This window comes from Anopheles moucheti, chromosome 2 (genome assembly GCF_943734755.1).
Source record: "Anopheles moucheti chromosome 2, idAnoMoucSN_F20_07, whole genome shotgun sequence".
Classification (NCBI taxonomy): Eukaryota; Metazoa; Arthropoda; class Insecta; order Diptera; family Culicidae; genus Anopheles; species Anopheles moucheti.
Window position 1 is genome coordinate 44407741 of NC_069140.1, and position 18855 is coordinate 44426595.

General features: G+C 49.1%; 1 protein-coding gene across 1 annotated transcript; it reads left to right on the forward strand.

The window, feature by feature from the left end:
* Positions 1–3762: 3762 nt before the first annotated feature.
* Positions 3763–18674, forward strand: LOC128299021 (uncharacterized). Its single transcript, XM_053034855.1, has 14 exons — positions 3763–3945; positions 4039–4198; positions 7250–7283; positions 10726–10873; positions 11293–11763; positions 11818–12377; positions 12453–12553; positions 12619–12868; positions 12940–13066; positions 13143–13389; positions 13463–13922; positions 14188–14401; positions 14438–14580; positions 14728–18674. The coding sequence occupies exons 1-14, from the start codon at positions 3763–3765 to the stop codon at positions 16925–16927; spliced, it is 5298 nt and encodes a 1765-aa protein (XP_052890815.1). The 3' UTR covers positions 16928–18674.
* Positions 18675–18855: the final 181 nt, after the last annotated feature.

An 18855-nucleotide genomic window follows, 5' to 3' on the forward strand; every position in this document is an offset into this window, starting at 1 on the left:
GTAACCCAACAATTAACGCGCACCCTATTAGCCGCCGGTGCCTGTTCTATTAGCTCTATGAGTCAGGGCATTGGGAGGTGGGATGTGGAAGCCCCAATTATTATCCACTTGTGCGCCAGCTGAGCCATCGAGCTCGTCGTTTCACAATTACACCTTTCACCTTTTGGCTGCACAACAATAGCGGCACCTTCCAAGAGATCAGTTCCGATGACCTTCAAACGTACCAAGGTTAAGGATGAGATTCAGAAGCATCGTGAATGGGGTTAGAAGCATGCTAAAGCGGACAGAAAAAAGGCTGAAAAATGTACAAACTGTCTGCAGCTCCATGATAACATGATACATCAATTAAGCTTAACACCACAAACGCCTTGCGAAATATCAGCAAACATATCAGCAAAAAACACGGCAGGTCTATCGTCTTCCGTGTCCAAAAATACATCTCCGGTACAGGTGACATTATGTGCAGTGTCTTTAAATATCATCCCATAAACAAAACGCCTCTCCGTGACCGCAACGGCTTTCGACGAGTTGCAAAACAAGTTGCGGTCGGTGTCGCCAAATTCGTCTCCGTCGATGGATAAGAAATGGTGGTGCCGGGCGGTGAAAATCTGTCCACACAAATGTCCAGCCGGCACCATCAGACAATTGCCTTTTTCGAACACCCACGGCAGCGGTTAGAGGCTTAGAAATTTTCTCGTCCTTCAATGCTCTTCACCACCAATGTTTCGTTGCAATCGATGAGATCGCATCGCTCAATCGATCGTACACCGTCCGTTTTACGATGAGGCCGCTTCCTACGGGCGGTTCGTTCCTCCGGGGAATGACCAACAAAGGCAACGACAGCCTTGACGGCTGTTTGCCATTTTCTTGCTGCGGTTCGCTTATATCAGCCGTTACACGTCCAGGGAGCGCACTCTCCACCTCGCCCGGTAGCAAGGTCAGTATTATAATAATGCCAAGCGTCGATGGTTTTCGCATAGGGAATTTGTCGATTAATGAATAAATTTGAATCTCGTTGCTATGTTTCGCCCGAACTCCCTCTGGTGCCAAACCCCGTAGCCATTGTACCCTGGCCCCCAGCAAGAGGGGCCAGCAAGCAATCCAATCGAGGGCAGAACGAGGAGAGGGTTTCTCGATCGCAAGATGTTACGAAATTTAACCATGAAACCGCGTAATAATCGTGTGCACTTGTCCCTTTTTCTCTCGCACACTATTGTACTTGTGTTGATGCACATCTTTGCTCTGCATTTGTGCGCTTCCGAAACACCCCCGCGGATCAGTGGCGATTGCGATTGAGCAATTGCAGCCGGCGGTGGCAATTTCCCCGTAGAGACCCGTTGTCGGATCGCACGAGAGCACTGGGTTCGTAGCGACACTCCGTTAGCGTACATGCCGCACCGGTGGGTTCATCCGGTGGTTCTGGTCCCAACCGCTGCTGCTGCTGCGAGTGAGTGAGTGAGTAATGTGTTTATTTTGTTAAACGATTCGCTTTAACACCTACGCGGACCTTCAGCGCGATCGTTTGCTGACGAGGATGACGATGCTCGGCCAAAGTCTGCAATACGCCCTCACACGCATTGGATAGAAGGAAGCGGGACCTGATGCCAAGCGAAATGGAACACGTTCACGAGGCGCCTGCCTTAATGCATCCACAGCATTGCCACTACTGGGTGCGTACATTGTACGGCAGAGGTATGGGTCCCGTGGGTGGTATTTTGAAGATCAACTTCGAACCGAACCAGTCCACCCAATCGGAGGGCGGGTGAATTCGGTTCTTGATACAACAAAGAGGGAAAATGAATCTTTCCCAGATCAAAGAACACTCACTCGTTCGAGATGTTTCAGATGACAGTATAGTTGCTTCCTGCCCTGTGACCGATATCAGTCACTCGATACTGTTTGTTCTAGGACCTCTTGGAGCAAATCAAACTGTTTTGCGGCACCCTCACTGAATTAGTCGATATTGCTTAAATGGTTGACCCACTGACACTTTGACCAAGCACGGAGGTCCCTCGGCGCAATTTCTCTGCGGGGGCCCTTATTCTAATTCACCGACCGAGTAAATGCTTTGATTGAAAAGTGCACAACCCAAACACCCCTGTTGTGCTGTTTCCACATCGAAATTGTTTGTACCCACACGGTTCCATCGAGCACATCACGAATCCCGGCAACCGTGACCCACGATCAAGTGACACTTTGTAGCTGTGTGGCAGGAGCGCTGCCCGCTGCTGGTGATGACGATCTGCCATCTGGTTCTACTTAAGCGCTTCTCGGTGCGTCTTGACTTCCTGGTGTCAATTTAATTACGGGCCAATATGCACTCGCGTGAACGGTACGGCACGTCTAGACCGAGATGCAGGGCTACTTGTTAACGTCCGAAGGCAAGCGAAGACATCCGGTTATCTTGCTGAGACCGCATGTCGTCAAACGAAAGATCAAACATTCTTCTCAAAGACATATCGTATCACAAGGATCTTTCAACGGAACATTCATTAGCTTTGGAGCCGCAGCTGTCGGAATGCGTTCATGATTATTGATTTGCCTTTTATTTTTCCCTCTGTCGCACGTTGGCTATTTTTAGATATAGTATCGGTTCTTTTCTCCAGTTAAAATCCACAGCCCATGACGTCTAGTTGTCTGCGGGTATTCAGACAAATTGTCCTTTGCTCGTATGATTTGAAAGTATGTTATCGCATTTTTATAAGCAGTGTTAGCAAAATGTCGCATCAGATATAATTTGCCATATAAAGTTGAGTCATCATTTTTTTGATGAAAGGTCAAAATATTTATCTTCAACGCTACTAATCTTAAGCCGAGAAAATCCTTTGATTATATATGAAAGCACATTAGGAATGTACTCATTTTGTTTGCCGCAATGTGTACATTGTTTTGTTTTGCTAATTTTAAACAAAAAAATAAACTTCTTTAGACGTAAAATTTGCTCAATTTGACGTCTAGTAATGCACATTAATACACAAAATAATTGTGCACATGGTGAGCTGAAGCATAACGTAAACGTTCCCACACCTTTAAGGCACTGTCAATCGATGCTAGAATCAATGTCAAGTGTCTCGATTGTTTTGTGAATGTTGTGAAAATAATCACAAACAAATTCCGCTTGGCCTCACACTGGATAGGGCCTCGAGAGTAGAGTTGCAAAAACCATCCCCATCCAATCGTAATGCGACCTAACTAAGAGTCCGTTTTTTTTTTGCGTGACGCCGCGAAGTGCAAACGCCTCACCCTTTGCGTGCGCAATAAACGGCAGGGCAGAGGACGATAAACGTGCGTGGGGAATGTTTTACGATGATTTATCTATTGCCCCATTGACATGCGACTCGGCGCTGTGTTGTTGTTGTCCACTGATGGCGGCACACACTTGCTGTCATTTATGTTGTGTGCAGGCTACTGGTTCTATGTGTTCGATCTATTCCTGCTTTTATAGGCGAAACTGAATGTTTCTGGTGGTGTAGGGCCCGTATCACGCAACGTCCGATAGAACAAACACGCCATCAGGGATGAGATGTGGTTTGGGTGTTATTTTCGACCCTAACTGGGGGTCCTAATTTATTGGACCACCTACAGTTTGCTAGAGTTGCGTGCTACCCCTTGAGCACATATGCTTCTTCTATAGATCTAATAAACTTGAAACTTATTGTACCATTAGTCACAACCCTCATGTCTCTTTTTGCTCTCTTTCGTGCAGAACTTTCTAACATCGATCGAATCGAACGGAACGGACTCCCCACCATCGGCACAGAGATGGATGCCCGCATCGGATTGGAGTACATCATCGAGAACAACGACTACGTGAACAAGCTGGGACTCGCGCTGGACACCAACAATGTCACGGTTAAGAAGCAAATCTTCGAGCTACTGTCGACGCTTTGTGCGTTCAGTGCTAACGGCTACAAGCGTGCCATCGAAACGCTGGAACACTACAAGGTAAGAACGGTTAGAAATCCTCCGAGATGCAAGTGATCTGTGCGATATATTGCGAGAATGTCTTCTGATCGGTACCACTTGTCCGTTTCGCAGAGCATTAAGGGTGAACGGTATCGGCTGAATCTGGTCGTGTCTGAGCTAGACAAGGCGACTGCGGTCGAGTACCAGATAGCGCTGCTGGCGTTCGTCAACTGCGTGATCATATCGGCCGGATCGCTCAAGGATCGGATACGCATGCGCAACGAGTTTATCGGTAAGTACTTCAGCTCAAGGTGGAAACCACCATCGGGGACCATCATATATAAGCCAATTCAGATTCTGGCGTACACTGAAAGAAGCTGGGACTATGTAGAACTTACTTAGTTACAGTAGTTACATACGCCTCGGAGGCATGGACTTTGCCTAAAACTGACAAAACCTTCTTGGCCGCGTTCGAAAGGAGGATACTCATAAGGATTTTAGGCTCCGAGCGCTATGAGCTGTACGATGAACTCACTATCTTACAGCGGATTAGAGTTGCTAGGCTCCGTTGGGCTCAGTCCGTAAAGCACTTTAAAATAGTTCACATGGACAGAAGAGTCGTGGAGACCCAAAGTGTGATGGAGGTGAGGACAGGTTGGTAATCTGCGCACGTACCAAAAGTGTGAGTGGTACCAGCATTAGCAAGTGTACGGCCGTATTACTCGAAATTAGAATACCCCACCAAGAAGGTTAGCTATTATGAATATTATGGGACTTCTTTCCTGGCGTAACGACCAACCAGGTCATGCCTGTCATTTCTAGCTTACTAGACTTATTTTATCGCCTAGCCAGATAATTAGTTCATTGCTACGGGTGATTGGTCCGGATGGGATTTTGGCCCGGTCCGTTCGTGTGAAGACCGGTGCCGAATCCACCGACTGTCCCAAACAGTAGAATACTTAGGCTATATAGACGTATAATAGAGTAGTAGAATTACCTATGGTCCAGTTCGACCAGCGCAATGTCAATTTCTCATTTAAAACTCAAACAATGTTGTGCAAAACTGGGGTTAATGTATCCTGTGTCGACATATACTTTGTCGTATCAAAACATACACGTTGGTCGCTGTTCAAACTCCACTGGAAGCTGGCTTCGAGCTCTGTAATGTGGTGATCTTGTAAATTCCTTTAGAGTAGCACCATAAAGTGAAGTTAAATATGAGTAATATCTTGCACCTGAACACGTTTCGGTATGCTTAATGTCTTACATTCTTTCCCAACGGCCTTATACCGTCCCATACACATCTCGGTTTGCATGTCTGGTACGAATATACCGCAGCCGACAACCGGGCTGAAGGATTGTGATAAATTGATCTTAATCCTCTGGACACGTTATGCCCGGTGGGCTATGCGATATCTGTCCGCTGTATCGATGGCAGGTGAACACAGCAAGTGATAGCGGCCCCGTAACCGGCTTTTCGAAACGACAGTTGCTGCTGCTGCTGCTGTCCGAACCTGCCGCAGGAACGACCGTAATGTTTGGTATGGATCGTTCGCAACTTAGAATGTGGTCCGGTCCTCCCGAAACTTGGGTGGATTGCTACCGGTTGCCTGGTGGTTTCGTGAAACCGCTTGCATTGCAACAAATAGAAAAGCAAAACAACAAAACCAAAACCTACGGTCAGAATGATCGAAGTTGATTGCCATGGTTTGAAATTGATACATGTTCCCTCCGCATCAATGTCGCTGTCCACGGGCAGCCCCATTCTTAGGGCGAAAAAGCATTCGTTTTTATCCACCCTGGGCGAAGGTAGCTTTGGATAGCAAATAATGGAGTACGATAAATTTGTGCTTGTCACTTGCGGATTACACTGCCACCATTCGCGGTGGTACCGATGTAATTTCTTGCAGGATTAAAAGCGCTTAGGTTTTGTCAGTCTTCATCAACTTGACACACATGTGTTTCTTGCCTCACCGCAGCAATTCACGATGTAATTAACGTGTTGCACTAAACGCCAGCTCCCAATTCTAGTTTTGGTCCGTTGTTTATGTGTTTCTTGCACCATTGGAATGAAATCAAACCCATTCGATACAGGAATGCAAAAATTACATTACATAATTTTTTGTTGCTCTTCACGATCAATCGGCATTATAACTGTACTGTATAAATATGTTGTAATAATCGTCACATTTAATCAATTCTTTCCTTCGATGCTTTCCGTAAACAAAACATTGCTTATCTGTGTGAACCCTACACCAGTCTGCCCAACCCGGTTGTGTAGCCCGCTGGGTCTAATTGCAATGTGTGCGACCTTGTCGAGGACGCGCGCAGTATCGCGTCACTCAGCACAGATAGAGATTGTTATCGTGTTACTTTACAGCGATAGAGTAGACACCAGTGTTGCAGTGAAACAGCAAGAGACAACCCTGTTGCCGCTTAGATACGCATCCGATAAGATAGGTGATTCGGTGAAATCGATGATGAGCTAACGATTAAGGGCTTTAAAAAAGAGCGAAAAAAGGAAAACCCACATTACTAATTGAAATGAGAAATGGGTTGTAAAATTCTGAACAACAAAAAGCATATGTCCACCCACTATGTTGGGTGCGGAGGAGGGAAACGATAAGTGAAGTTTAAGAGGAGAAGCGCATTAGGCGTAAGTTCTCTTTTTACCGAGCAACCGACTGCAGATGACACGGTTCGCGTTTCAATCTTTTACACCATCCTTCATCCATTTTTATGCCAAAACGGCGCATAAACGGCGGTCAACTTGTACGCGTTATCGGTGTCGTTTAATCAACGGCCCGATAGATAAGATTTGCTTTGCTCGAGCATTGGTTGCGGTTGAATCTTCCCCGAATGCATGGCCCTGCGGCCAGTTCGTTTGCGCACGGTGTCGCGATTTGACGTTACGGCGTGCGCCGCGTTATGTTGCCGTACGGTCGGTGAACTATGGCCATCATGTTGCAACAGCAGTTAGGGTTTGGCCCACTGGTGGACAATTGCGTCAGCCCCCGGATCATGGTGAACGACGCGTTTTTTGATGATACACCGGAATTATCGTCCCTGGTGCAGGAGGTGGAAGCTGTCGATAAGTGTGTGGAAGGTAGGTGGCGTTGATGGGAACGACCCATTCGGGCACACAACGTACGCGAGTGCACCCAATACGTTTGAACGACAGCAAAAAAAAAAAAACAGTTCCTATTCTGATGGTGCAGTATCGTTTGCGTTATCTTAATCACGGATTGATTGAGGGCCCTATTCTATTCAGTTGCACTGCACTAACGCAATCCATAATGGTCTATTAATATTGATTCCTTTGTTTTCTCTTCTATTTTTACAGGATTAAACCTCATACCAGTATTAAATAATTTAAGGTAAGTGCATCCGTCCTTGAGGACACGATGGCTTAAACGGACGAATGACCCCAATCCAGCCTTCGCATATAAGACAGGTGAACAGGTTAAAGTGGCAACTGGCATGCGATCGGAATAGACTACGCAATTTTCAAGCACGATGTACAACGCGCAGTGGACAGTAGATAACAGTTGCTTTTTCGGCACGGGTGTCACATAGCGGAGCGTGAAGAGATCAGTGCCAGATAATCGGATTATATTGAACGGTTCATAAAACCAGCAACGATAGGCACGGGATCGTATCGATCAAAAACAGGATGCAATTCGTGTGCTTTGTCGCTTTTATAGTGGACCTCCGGAACCGTTTACTACACGCCGCTAGCAAGATTAGGACGCGATAATCATTGGCGGAAAAACATTAACCGGTTAATGGGATTCAATTACTTTATCCGTTTTTACTATCTGATTGTGTGGGAATCGTGACGTGACGTGCGGTTTTTTGCGTGGGACAGGTATTGGGAAGTTGGAGAGTTCGGTTAACCTCGTCCCTGATAAGGAAAGTGCGTGAGTGATTGCTATTCTAGCGAAAAATGAGTGAAGTGTGACGATGGACCTGCCGTTAGTAAACTTCCGACAAGAGGATAGTGGTGACTAGTGCTGTTGAAACATGGGGATAAGATGTGAGCTCGTGAGTCAGCGGGGCGTCACCGGTCTCATACGACAGGATCCCACCCGGACCGTTCCCCGTAGAAATAAGTTTAATAAGCCAGCAATGGCAAACATATCCTTGTTGAAGCTCATTAAGCCAAGAAGAGCTTTCAATAGTAAATGAAGATTTTAACATGATGAAACTCTTGGGCACCGTGTCAGGGTAGCAGCAGCACCATTACGCACCCACCATTATCAATCATCCGGCTCCAAGTGTCGTGTGCCCTGTTAAGATCGACCTGTGTTTGACGTAACAATTGTGGTGCTGTGATTCTCGACGGATGTCCTCGCTCTATGATGGCGCCAATGGCTCAACATATCTGCGCCTGTGGCTGGAGCAATGTAGACACACATATGTAGCGAGTTTCGTGATAAGCCCAACACACAAAAAAAGGTGAAAAAATGGAACTACAGCTCAACGACACCTTCAACATCACAGCGTTCATCACGTCGTCAGTAAAACGTGTGCAACGTGTGTTGTGTTTTCTACCCACTCTTGATAACGATTGTGCAGCATTGTAATATATCAGTTTGTTATGTTGTTGTGGGTGTTTTTTTTCTTGTGTTTATCGAAACACTTTCCAACAGAGGTGAACAGAAACGAATGGAAAGAATAGAACGTACCGCCTCCCTTGATTTCCATCGCGGAAGAGGCCACGATCTTGACACACTGCGGCAGACGACGAATGGGTCAGGGTTGAGGGTCGTGCGAAAGGGTGTAAACAAGAAAGTAGATAAATTAACAATCGTTCACGTTGAAGTAGAAACATTAAGGAGATGCAAAAAAAAGAAACACTTAAACATGTGTTCCATCTATGGAGTATCATCTTTCCTATTGCTCGGACGCAGACCCGTCCGGTATAGTGGCGTATTGACAACACGTGGCGGCTAGTGAGATATGACGATGTCTAGCAAGAGATACGCACAGCAGGGCATTTTTTTTGTTGTAGCACACCGGCAAGTGAATCACCTGTTCAACGAGAGAAAACCTGCCCATCTTCATCCTCTCATCCGACATCCACCTTGAGGCTCGCAAGCCGGTGTGAAGGTTCGTTCCGCTGCTGCTGTTAACGTTGTTGCTGTTTTTGTTGTGGCAACGTTTTTTTTTGTAAATACGTTGTGTGAGAAAAGCGCGAGATTTAGTGAAGGCAAGATCTTTGCGTGGAGAAAAGCACGCGAGAGAAATGGCACGCGAGTGCGCATGAGTCAGCAACACGTGCTCGGGCAAACTTCAAAGCACGCGGTTACGGCCAATGTGTTACGGCAGGGCTCTTAACCGCCATCGATGCTGTCCGATGCGGACGTTGGCTCTACTCTCTTTCGCTCTCTTGCGCTCGCTCACGTTCTCTCTATCTGCTCCGATCATTCCCCGTCGGCAATCAGATGTTTTTCGCGTGTTTCGAAGCTTCAGGACGGGAATGCTTGGTCGCAAATCGGCAGACCAAAATACACACCCGAGATGTGGTTGGAGGTCGCATGGATCGCATAATCGCACCTTCTAGAATCTGTATTATCCTTAGGTGATGGTACACATCGATGAGAAGGGATCGCTTCCGGTAGGATATATTACCGGCAAGAGCTGGTTAGAAAGCATCCCCCTTTGCGACTTGCCCACGACTTCAACCATGCGTAGTCCGGTAGCGCGAAAGAGACCGACACTACTGGTTCGGACATTAGTTTGTTTCACACGTTGCGGCTTTTCCAGTCTCGCACGCTCCAACGTTTTGCGATGGTCGGAGGGCTAGAAGGACCTCCCCCAGCAGGGCAAGCTCCAGCAGCAGGCTCGAAAATAGTCGCGTGCTAGTGCAACCCGAGTAGTTCACCTCGCTGAACAATAAAAAAAAAACGACTGCGGCACATACTGTGAGGCGTTACAGCGGTCGGCTTTCACCAATCTGCCGCGCTCCAATCGCTCATATCCTTTTCGGTCGGTCGGCTTCCCGTTCGGAGCTTCCATCGTTCCGCCGTTTTGGCGTTGCGTTGGTGCGCTATTTTTGGGCTTTCGTTCGTTCTAAAAACAGGAACACAACCAGAACGAACGAACGAACGATTGCAACAAACTTCACTGCCTTCGAACGGAGCGGAATTATGACAGTTCGGTAACGCAGCAGAGGTGTGGTGTGGTTTTGTGGGCTTCGATTCTGCCCCTTCATTCGGTGATGATAGTTTGCTTTTCTCGTATTTATTTGTTGGTACATTACTGTTACCAGTGCCGTGACAGTAGTGCCAGTACGCACGCACCCGTCCGTAGTGTTACAGGAAAAGGAAAACCCGCGTTCCCCTCGCTGTCTGCACTTTTGGCCACTTCTTCGGCCACGGTTCGCTTCTATCGTCACTGCTGCACCCTTGTCTGTATGGTGTGCAAACGGTTCGGGGTGAACATTCTGTGCTGAAAACCATATCTTAGCACACCATCAACGTCCTGTGTGCGCGCGTGAGTGTGTTTGTGTAACGTGGATCCGCACGCTCTCCAGCACACGGTTCCAAACATAACGCAAGGGAACGGAACCGAACCGAATGAATATCGTCCAGGAGCTGAGTGAACTGTGCCGTCGGAAGTTGACCACTCTCGGCATACGGCTCGCCAACAGTTGAGATCTAAAATTGCGTGATTTGTGGTAAATCCCATCGCTCCAGTTGCCTTTGACCTTTCCTCCACCTGTTTGTTGCCAGTGCGCGGCGCGCGGGTACTATGTTTCGGTATTGCTGCTAATGTATCTACCCTATCACCCCTTCTCTTCCCGTCCTTCCACAGGCGCACGGCCAGCAGCGTTCCGGACGTTGCCTCCCAGTTGGAGGTGTACGACGAGCAGCAAGAATGCGACCTATCCCAGAGCCTCCATGTGCCGGACGGGATCGATCTGAACTCGCATCTTGATGTCTTCAATGCCATTCTAGCACAGGTAAGCCAACGGTAACGGACGTATAATAGTGAACAAATCCTGCAGATCCAGATAAGTGCAGCCTCCCAGCGAATGCACAGCTCGTTCTGTTGCGGTTCTTACCGGGGGAAGGATTTGCAACCGGAGCAAATGGAGATGAATTTTACACTAGGCTTCGTGCGCGCTTGCATGCAGGCTGCATCGTACGTACCGCTGCAATGGGGATAAAAGGATTCACTTTCATTAGTGTGTTGCTGCGGTATCATGGATATTAAAGTGTCATTAGTGTGCAGGTTTTAGCTTACCGTGCCGAATAAACAAGGTCATCCATTGATAGTCATTTCCTTAATTGAGACTGCTGCTAGGAGAAACGGCGACATTGATGCGATGCGGCAACCGACGGATGGCACTTTTGTTTACTCTTTTCGTTTCCATTCCAGATCGCCGGCACACCGCAAGCTACGCCATTTCTAAGCATACTCCAGCACTTGCTGCAGATTGACCCGAAGGAGCAGATCAGTGACATCGTCTGGGATACGGCCGAAACGCTCGTGCACCGGGCCACACTGCTGGAGGATAAGGAAGCATCTGCCCGGCTGCTCAGGGCACCCAGCGTCCAGAAGTTCTTCACCTGCCCGCACTGCCGGGGCGATCTGAGCGGTGGCCCAGCACGGCGACCTTCCATCGGCAGTTCGCTGCAACCCTCGCCAAGCACAACCTTCAATCCGCCCCCGCCTCAGTGTGCCGCGGCACCTCCACCCCCACCACCACCCGGCAGTGGGTCTGCTCCACCTCCGCCTCCTCCACCACCCCTTGCCGGTGGGCGAGCACCACCGCCGCCGCCTCCGCCGATGGCTGGTGGACCACCGCCACCGGCACCACCGGCACCGCCGGCACCCAACTTACTCTCCGTCCAGGCCAATTCGAGTGGTCCGCTCGCACGCTCGAAGACACCGGACGAGCAGATCGTAATCGTGAAACCGCTACCGCAACAGGAAACGCCAGTGCCCCGCGCCAAGATGAAGACGATCAACTGGAACAAGATACCGCCCCAAAGGGTGCTCGGCAAGCAAAACATATGGTCGATTGTGGCCGATTCGCACCAGGATAGCCCGATGGCCGATCTGAACTGGGACGAGATGGAAGGGCTGTTCTGTTTGCAGACCCAAACGCAAGGCTCGCCGAAGCTTGGCCAGCGATCGGGTGCTTCCGGTGGCGATGGTAGCAACGGTACGGACACACCAGATGCACGCAAATCACGGAAGGAGAACGAAATCACGCTGCTGGACGGGAAGCGGAGCTTGAACGTTAACATCTTCCTGAAGCAGTTCCGTACCACGAACGAGGACATTATACAGCTCATACGGAACGGCGAGCACGAGGACATTGGGGCGGAGAAACTCCGCGGACTGCTCAAGCTGCTACCGGAGGTGGACGAGCTCGAGATGCTACGAGCCTTCGATGGTGACAACAACAGGCTGGGCAATGCGGAGAAATTTCTGCTTCAGCTGGTACAAGTGCCTAAGTAGGTGTCTAAGTAGTGTACGACGGAGTGATCTTCCTGCACTGTGTCTAATCTGTTCTGCTCTACTCATTCCAGTTACAAATTACGAATCGAAAGCATGTTGCTGAAGGAAGAATTTAAGGCGAACCTGATGTACTTGGAGCCAAATATACACGCTATGCTATTTGCTGGTGAAGGTAAGTGACCGCTACGAAGTACTTGGGGTGAGCATAACCGATCTTCAAACTGCGTATACCTACAGATCTGATGAACAACAAACCACTGCAGGAGGTACTGTACATGGTTGTGGTGGCCGGTAACTTTCTCAACTCGGGTGGATACGCGGGCAATGCGGCTGGCGTGAAGTTGTCATCGCTGCAGAAACTCACCGACATCCGTGCGAATAAGCCGGGCATGAACCTGATACACTTTGTGGCGCTGCAGGCGGAAAAGAAGAATGCCTCACTGCTGGAATTCCCCGGTCAGCTAACGATGCTGGAGAATGCGACAAAGTAAGCAACTGAGATTGGATGAAGATGGGCAAACCCCCTGACATATTGTTGTTTCCACTATTTACCAACAGAACCACTGTCGAGCAGATAAGCAACGAAATGAACGCGATCGACACTCGCATCAAAAAGATCAAGAAACAGATCGAGCTGCCGAAGACGGAGGAAGATATCAAGTTCCAGATGGAAGAATTTCTTAGCGTAAGCATCAGCAAAACCACCCTCCCTTCCACGTGCGTGCATCACAGTCGACTCTTTTTGGGGTTTTTTGTTGTAGGCAGCAGAACAGGACGTAATAATGCTGCAGCGCGCACTGAAGCAGTTGGAAGCGATGCGCCTTCAGTTGGCCGAGTTCTTCTGCGAGGATGCGGGCACGTTTAAGATGGAGGAATGTTTCAAGATTTTCCACACCTTCAGCGAAAAGTTCCAGCACGCCGTGAAGGACAATGAAAAGCGACGAGTGCAGGAAGAGCAGGCCATGCTACGTAGGAAGCAGCGGGAAGAAACGCTTAGGAGAAGGCAATGTAAGCGCTTTCGTTTTGGTGCTGATCAACTGATCAACCTTTATCTTACGTGTGACTTTCGATCCTCTTCTAGCTAATCAACCCGGAACACCGGTGTCGGATTCGGAGGGTAGCCTGCTGTTGGATGCATCGCAGTACGATCTGCGCTACAGCCCAGCCATGTCCCGTCGTCGCTTGGGCTCGTTCAACAGTAACGGGGATGCACTGCTAATGCGGGATGAGTGTGCCTCCCCGGATATTACGCCCAACGGTAGTCTAAGGCGACGCCGCAGTCGCGTACTTTCGGAGGAAGATGAAGGTAATCTCATGGACTTTTTGCGCTCGTCCGGTCACGAGAGCAGCAATCGGGAGCGCAAATCCGCTGCCTACGGTAGTTTGGATAGATCGTGGGCCCGCCGGGCCCGTTCGGGCAGTGGCAGTAAAAAGCGTCCCGATCTGCTGAACGTTCAGTTCGGTGCGGACCGTGAACGACCCAGCTCACCCTCGCCATTGGCCGAATCAAAGCCGCTCGCGGTGGAAGAACACAAACCGAGGTATGTACCGAGGATCCCTAACCTCACCCACCCTTCTCATGGTGTGTCCAGTGGTGTTTGCTGCTTTTGTTTTGCTATCCTTCTAACTTTCATTCTCTCTGTGCTAACCATCGAACGTGTTTACAAACGTTTTGCGCCCACTATGTGCACGTTTGTCGTATATATTGTCATGTCCATCATTTGCTTACGTACGCAATGACCCGCTTTGCACCCGGACCCCGGTGGTTTTTTGTCGCCGTACGGTCGCGGTCTCTTACCGATCCAGAATTTCCAGGGAATGGCGGCAGAAGATCGAATCCTGGCTGCAGGCGAACGAGCAGGACGAGCGACACAATGACGATTACAAGAAGAAGCTCAAACGGGTCACCGCAAACCGGCGCTCGTACGAAACGGACAACGAAAGCGATCGTGGCAGCAAGCTGGATCCGCTACCGGAGGAGAAACCACCGACCGTGACCTCACCGGAACCACCCAGCAGCGTGCCCAGAATAGTGGCTCCGGCCGGGCAGGGCCAGGCGTCGGCCGCATCACCATCACCGTCGGAACAGCAACTGTTCGGTGGACCGATGACGTACAAACGGGTCTATCCAAATTGGCGTTCGGCGACGTCACTCGAGCAGACGGATGTCGTTGGTACGATAGAGGCCTTGACAGGTTTGTGTGTTATGCGTTTACTGCTTCCGTTTTATTCCTCTCACACTATCGAGGGTCTTTATACGCGTGTCCGCTTTGTTTCAGGTGCGGCCTCACCGGATGCGGATAAGTCACCTTGGCGCAAATCGGTCCTCAACACGGCGACCAACAGTACGGACAGCGACGATCTGTCTAATCAGCGCTACCGTCGACAGCGTTCCCGCGAGGGAGCTAATCCGAGCTCCAATCTGCAGTCAATCCTCGAGGAAGACAAGCGCAAAAACATTATTCAATCGTTGGGTGAGCGACCACCATCGGATCGGCTGCAGATCTATATCCGTCGTGGATCGGATAATCCCCCGGTAGTGTCTTCGGAAAATTCGCCCACATCCGCCAGCGGTGTTAAGAGTAGCGGCGCAAGAGACACCAACGGAGACGAGCACAAGCAGTCCATTTACATCCGGCAGCAAGTTGGCAGCGACAAGCAACCCAACGCTGCCGGGACACCTTCAACGATATCGTCCAGTACGACCAGTACAATATCCGGCTCGGAACTGGTCGGCGTAGCTGGAGGAGATACGACGACCTCACCGTCCTCCGGTGTCGTGGCTCCACCTCCACGACGTACTCGACGGGCCCATCACGTGTACGACGAGTCAACGAACAATAAGATTGAGATAGATTCGGATAATATCGAAACACCTCCTTCGATCCGCCGCAACGTTGGAGGAGCTGGTGCTACGGGTGTTTCCTCTACTGGTGGAGGTTCCTGCCGACGGTTACACCACCAAAGCCAGAGCGATTCCAAGGATTCACATTCGCTGCTAGCAAAAGATTCGGGTAAGGGTTCATCGGCTGCCGACAGTACCGGTGCGGAGGTGCTTGGCGACGGACAGTTCGATCGGTTCTCGTCGGCAAGACGTACGCGTCGTTTCAAGCGTCCGATCGATCTGGGCACATCAGGGGCGGGCAGCGGCAATGAGACTACCACTACCACGGCCACCACAGCCTCGCCATCGCCAGACTCCTTGCCAGACAGTGCGGCACAGAGTCCATTACTGAAGACCACCAGCATTACTTCCGTCGGCAACAAGGACAACGTGAAGCACGAACAGGAACAGCGATTGAAGCGCTGGCAGGATAAGCTAAAGTCATCGACAGATACCACAAAGACGGGTGGTACGGGCACGGCGGCGAACGGTCGAGAATCACCCCGTTCGCATGCTGAAGCCGTCCTGAACAGGGCCAGCAAAGTCGGACGCACCATTAGTCGCATCAGTCAGGAGGATGTGCGTGAGGCTATCCGTAGTCTAAAATCTCCAACACCCGAACGCACTTGGAGCCCTACTAAGGATATCCATCAGCAACACGCCAAGGGTGCGGCTGTGACTCACGAGCTCAACGACGAGGGTTTCGAGGAAACTCAGAGTCTCGTCTCAGACACACCTTCGCAGGGCAAGGACAGTGTGTCATCCTGCAATGATTATGGCTCGGACACGAAAAGTAAACGTGTCGTGACGGCCTCACCAGCGCCCGCTACGAAGCTCTCGTCTCACAGCTCTACCGGCAATCTTAAGACAAACCGCAACAGTAGCCCAAGCATGGCCAGTCTCCTGTTGGTGAAGAATGGAAGCTCCGGCCTCGAGCGAAGCCGGTCGTTGCGTGGTCCTCCGACTGCTGTTAGTTCCCCCGTTAGCAAGAATCTCCTACCACGCAGGACGGCCTCCATGCGACGTGGTATCACGACGTCATCAACCAGCGTGGACGGTTCCCCAAGCTTACTTCGGCCGATCGCACGTCAAACGCAAGACGTCGAGCGGAGTAATTCCCGCACTAGCTTGCGTTCGTCTCGCTCCTCGCTGAGCAGTGCCGTATCGACGAATACCGTCCGTAAGGTACCACCACCGCTGCGCTCCGGACCGAACAGCGGCAGCAATAGCACCTACTCCAAGACTTTCTCTCCGCTCTCTACGATGGCGACATCCACGCTATCGGCAAACAGTTCTCCCTCCAAACGGCCCTTGGCCACTGCTACCTCGAGCAATATCGGGCATCGGGGTGCTCCGGCCAGCCGCAGCAGTTCCAGCGGTTCTAGCATCGGCCCGACGGCAACCATCGTTCGCAAACCGCCCGCCAAATCGGCAACGAAGGAGAATCAACTGCATTCTTCGTCTGGCGGTCGGTTACCACCGGGCAGCAAGTCGACTAGTAGCGGCAGCCTGGCCGGTTCTGGCACTGGTGGTGGTGTTAGCCCAACGCCGGCCTCGGGACGTCAGTCGGTCGCCGCACAGCAAGCTGCGGTAACCACCCGACGTACCAGTGGGTTCATGCGTCCAACTACCTCGAGTGCCACCAAAGTGAAGGGCAAATAGGTAAAGTTCCGAGTCCGAATGTGCTAAGGTCTCGCGATGGTACCATTAGTCAAGTCATCTCCTCTATTTGTAGATGCTCCTATTTATAACAAAGGTCTTTTTTTTCATCCATCCATCCACCACACCTCCGTACACGACCTACAATGCCGTCCACTTGATTGCATTTCCGCATATGCGCCGAACTAGAAAGCCGAACGGACCAGCCAATTTGCTAGAATTTTGTTATACGAATAGCTATTTTCATTTTGGACAACACTTTGCAATTGCACTCCAACATTTTGGACGCACAATTTCGTACATTATACGCTTATTGAGTAATTGGGGTGATAAGAAGGCACACCGAATCAAAGCACCTGCTCTTATGCTGATGCCAGTTCCCTCGAACGCCGGGGAGATGAAGCGCTAAGCTGAAAACGCCATGCCGCGGGAGTCAGATATTTAATGTGCTGAGGGCAATAACGATAAAGATGATAATAATAATAGTGAAATCGATCGGTGGCGTGGTAAAACGCATGCCACCGTATGTGTGGAACGAACGTGTTACGTTTTGTGGCGCCATTAGCTGCTTGAGATAAAAGTGTATATGTCCCAGCGCATGTGTTTTCGAGATGATGTGTTATTTATTTACATACATATATAGATATATGCAGTATGTTACAAACGATCGACTAGTAAGAGCAATACTAATTCCCCTTCTTGACAGATATCGAACCCCGATCGAATGATGAAGGTGTGTCGTTGTTACAGAAATCACTGGTAAACTGATAGATTCGTGTTAGGATAAACTAGTATACATTAGGTTAGCTAGCTAGTGTGAAGTTTTCCAGGCGAGGACATACGATTCTGACCGCGGAACTCGCTATCGAAACCGAAAAGAAAAACCACTCCAATTGGTCACTTATCGAACAATATACCCCTCGGATAATTAACGCCATTAGTTGTGTAGATAATCGATTTTGTAAACTAGACAAAGAACAAACCAACCATGTCCTATAAACGAAAGCATGTATCCTTCCCCACATCTCCCACATTATTCCCACGCAAACATGACGATATATCATGTACGAAGAGACAACCAAGCTAAGCAAATACTAAAAACGACATAATAATGATTAGAAGTGCGTACTTTTCATCCTTTGCCTATTTATCTTTCGGAATACGGTTACATTTATAAATTTAATGCTACTTTTTATTACCATTTTCGTAATGTATTCTTGGTGCGGAAATTCAAAATTTATGATCAAAATTTTTAAAATTGTTACGTAGGCGTTAAAGGAATGGAAATTATATTTAAAAAAAACATAAACAAAAATCAAATAGGTACGTGCGATTCAAGCTACTTCCCAGTGCATATTTGCCATAAACGAACAGCGCTGAAACGTTCATTGCTGAAAGCATTTTTAATAGCGAAAGCGAAGTATATTACGATTATAAACACGGCTCGATCAGCGGGCAAGATTTACTAATCCATTTACTAATTCAATTCTACTCTATAACGCTAGAATTGCATAGGACACTGCAACATATTTGCGAACTGTATCCAATTGTATGTAAGAGGATCCCGAGTGAGATTGTTGAGTTTCCTCCTTTGTCCTATTCCATTGCTCCCAAGCCGTTCCAGTACATTTCGTATGCATTCGTTACATTTTCTATTTGAACTTGATTGCGCATACCAGGCTCGATGTTATTGCTCGAATAGTTGGCGACAGAGTGGAAAAAGTGTTGAAAGAAATAAAAACAAGAATGAAACGTATATTTCGTACAATACAACAGAACGATTATTTCCATTCTTCTGCAATCGAAAGAAAGACCGTTGCTTGGCCAAGTATTGTTGCTCTAAAAACATCGCATTGTTGCAACGGATTTTTCAAATTCGCCCCAACTGTCAAACGATTGCGCAGCGTTTTGACAGCTGGCATGCGCACGCA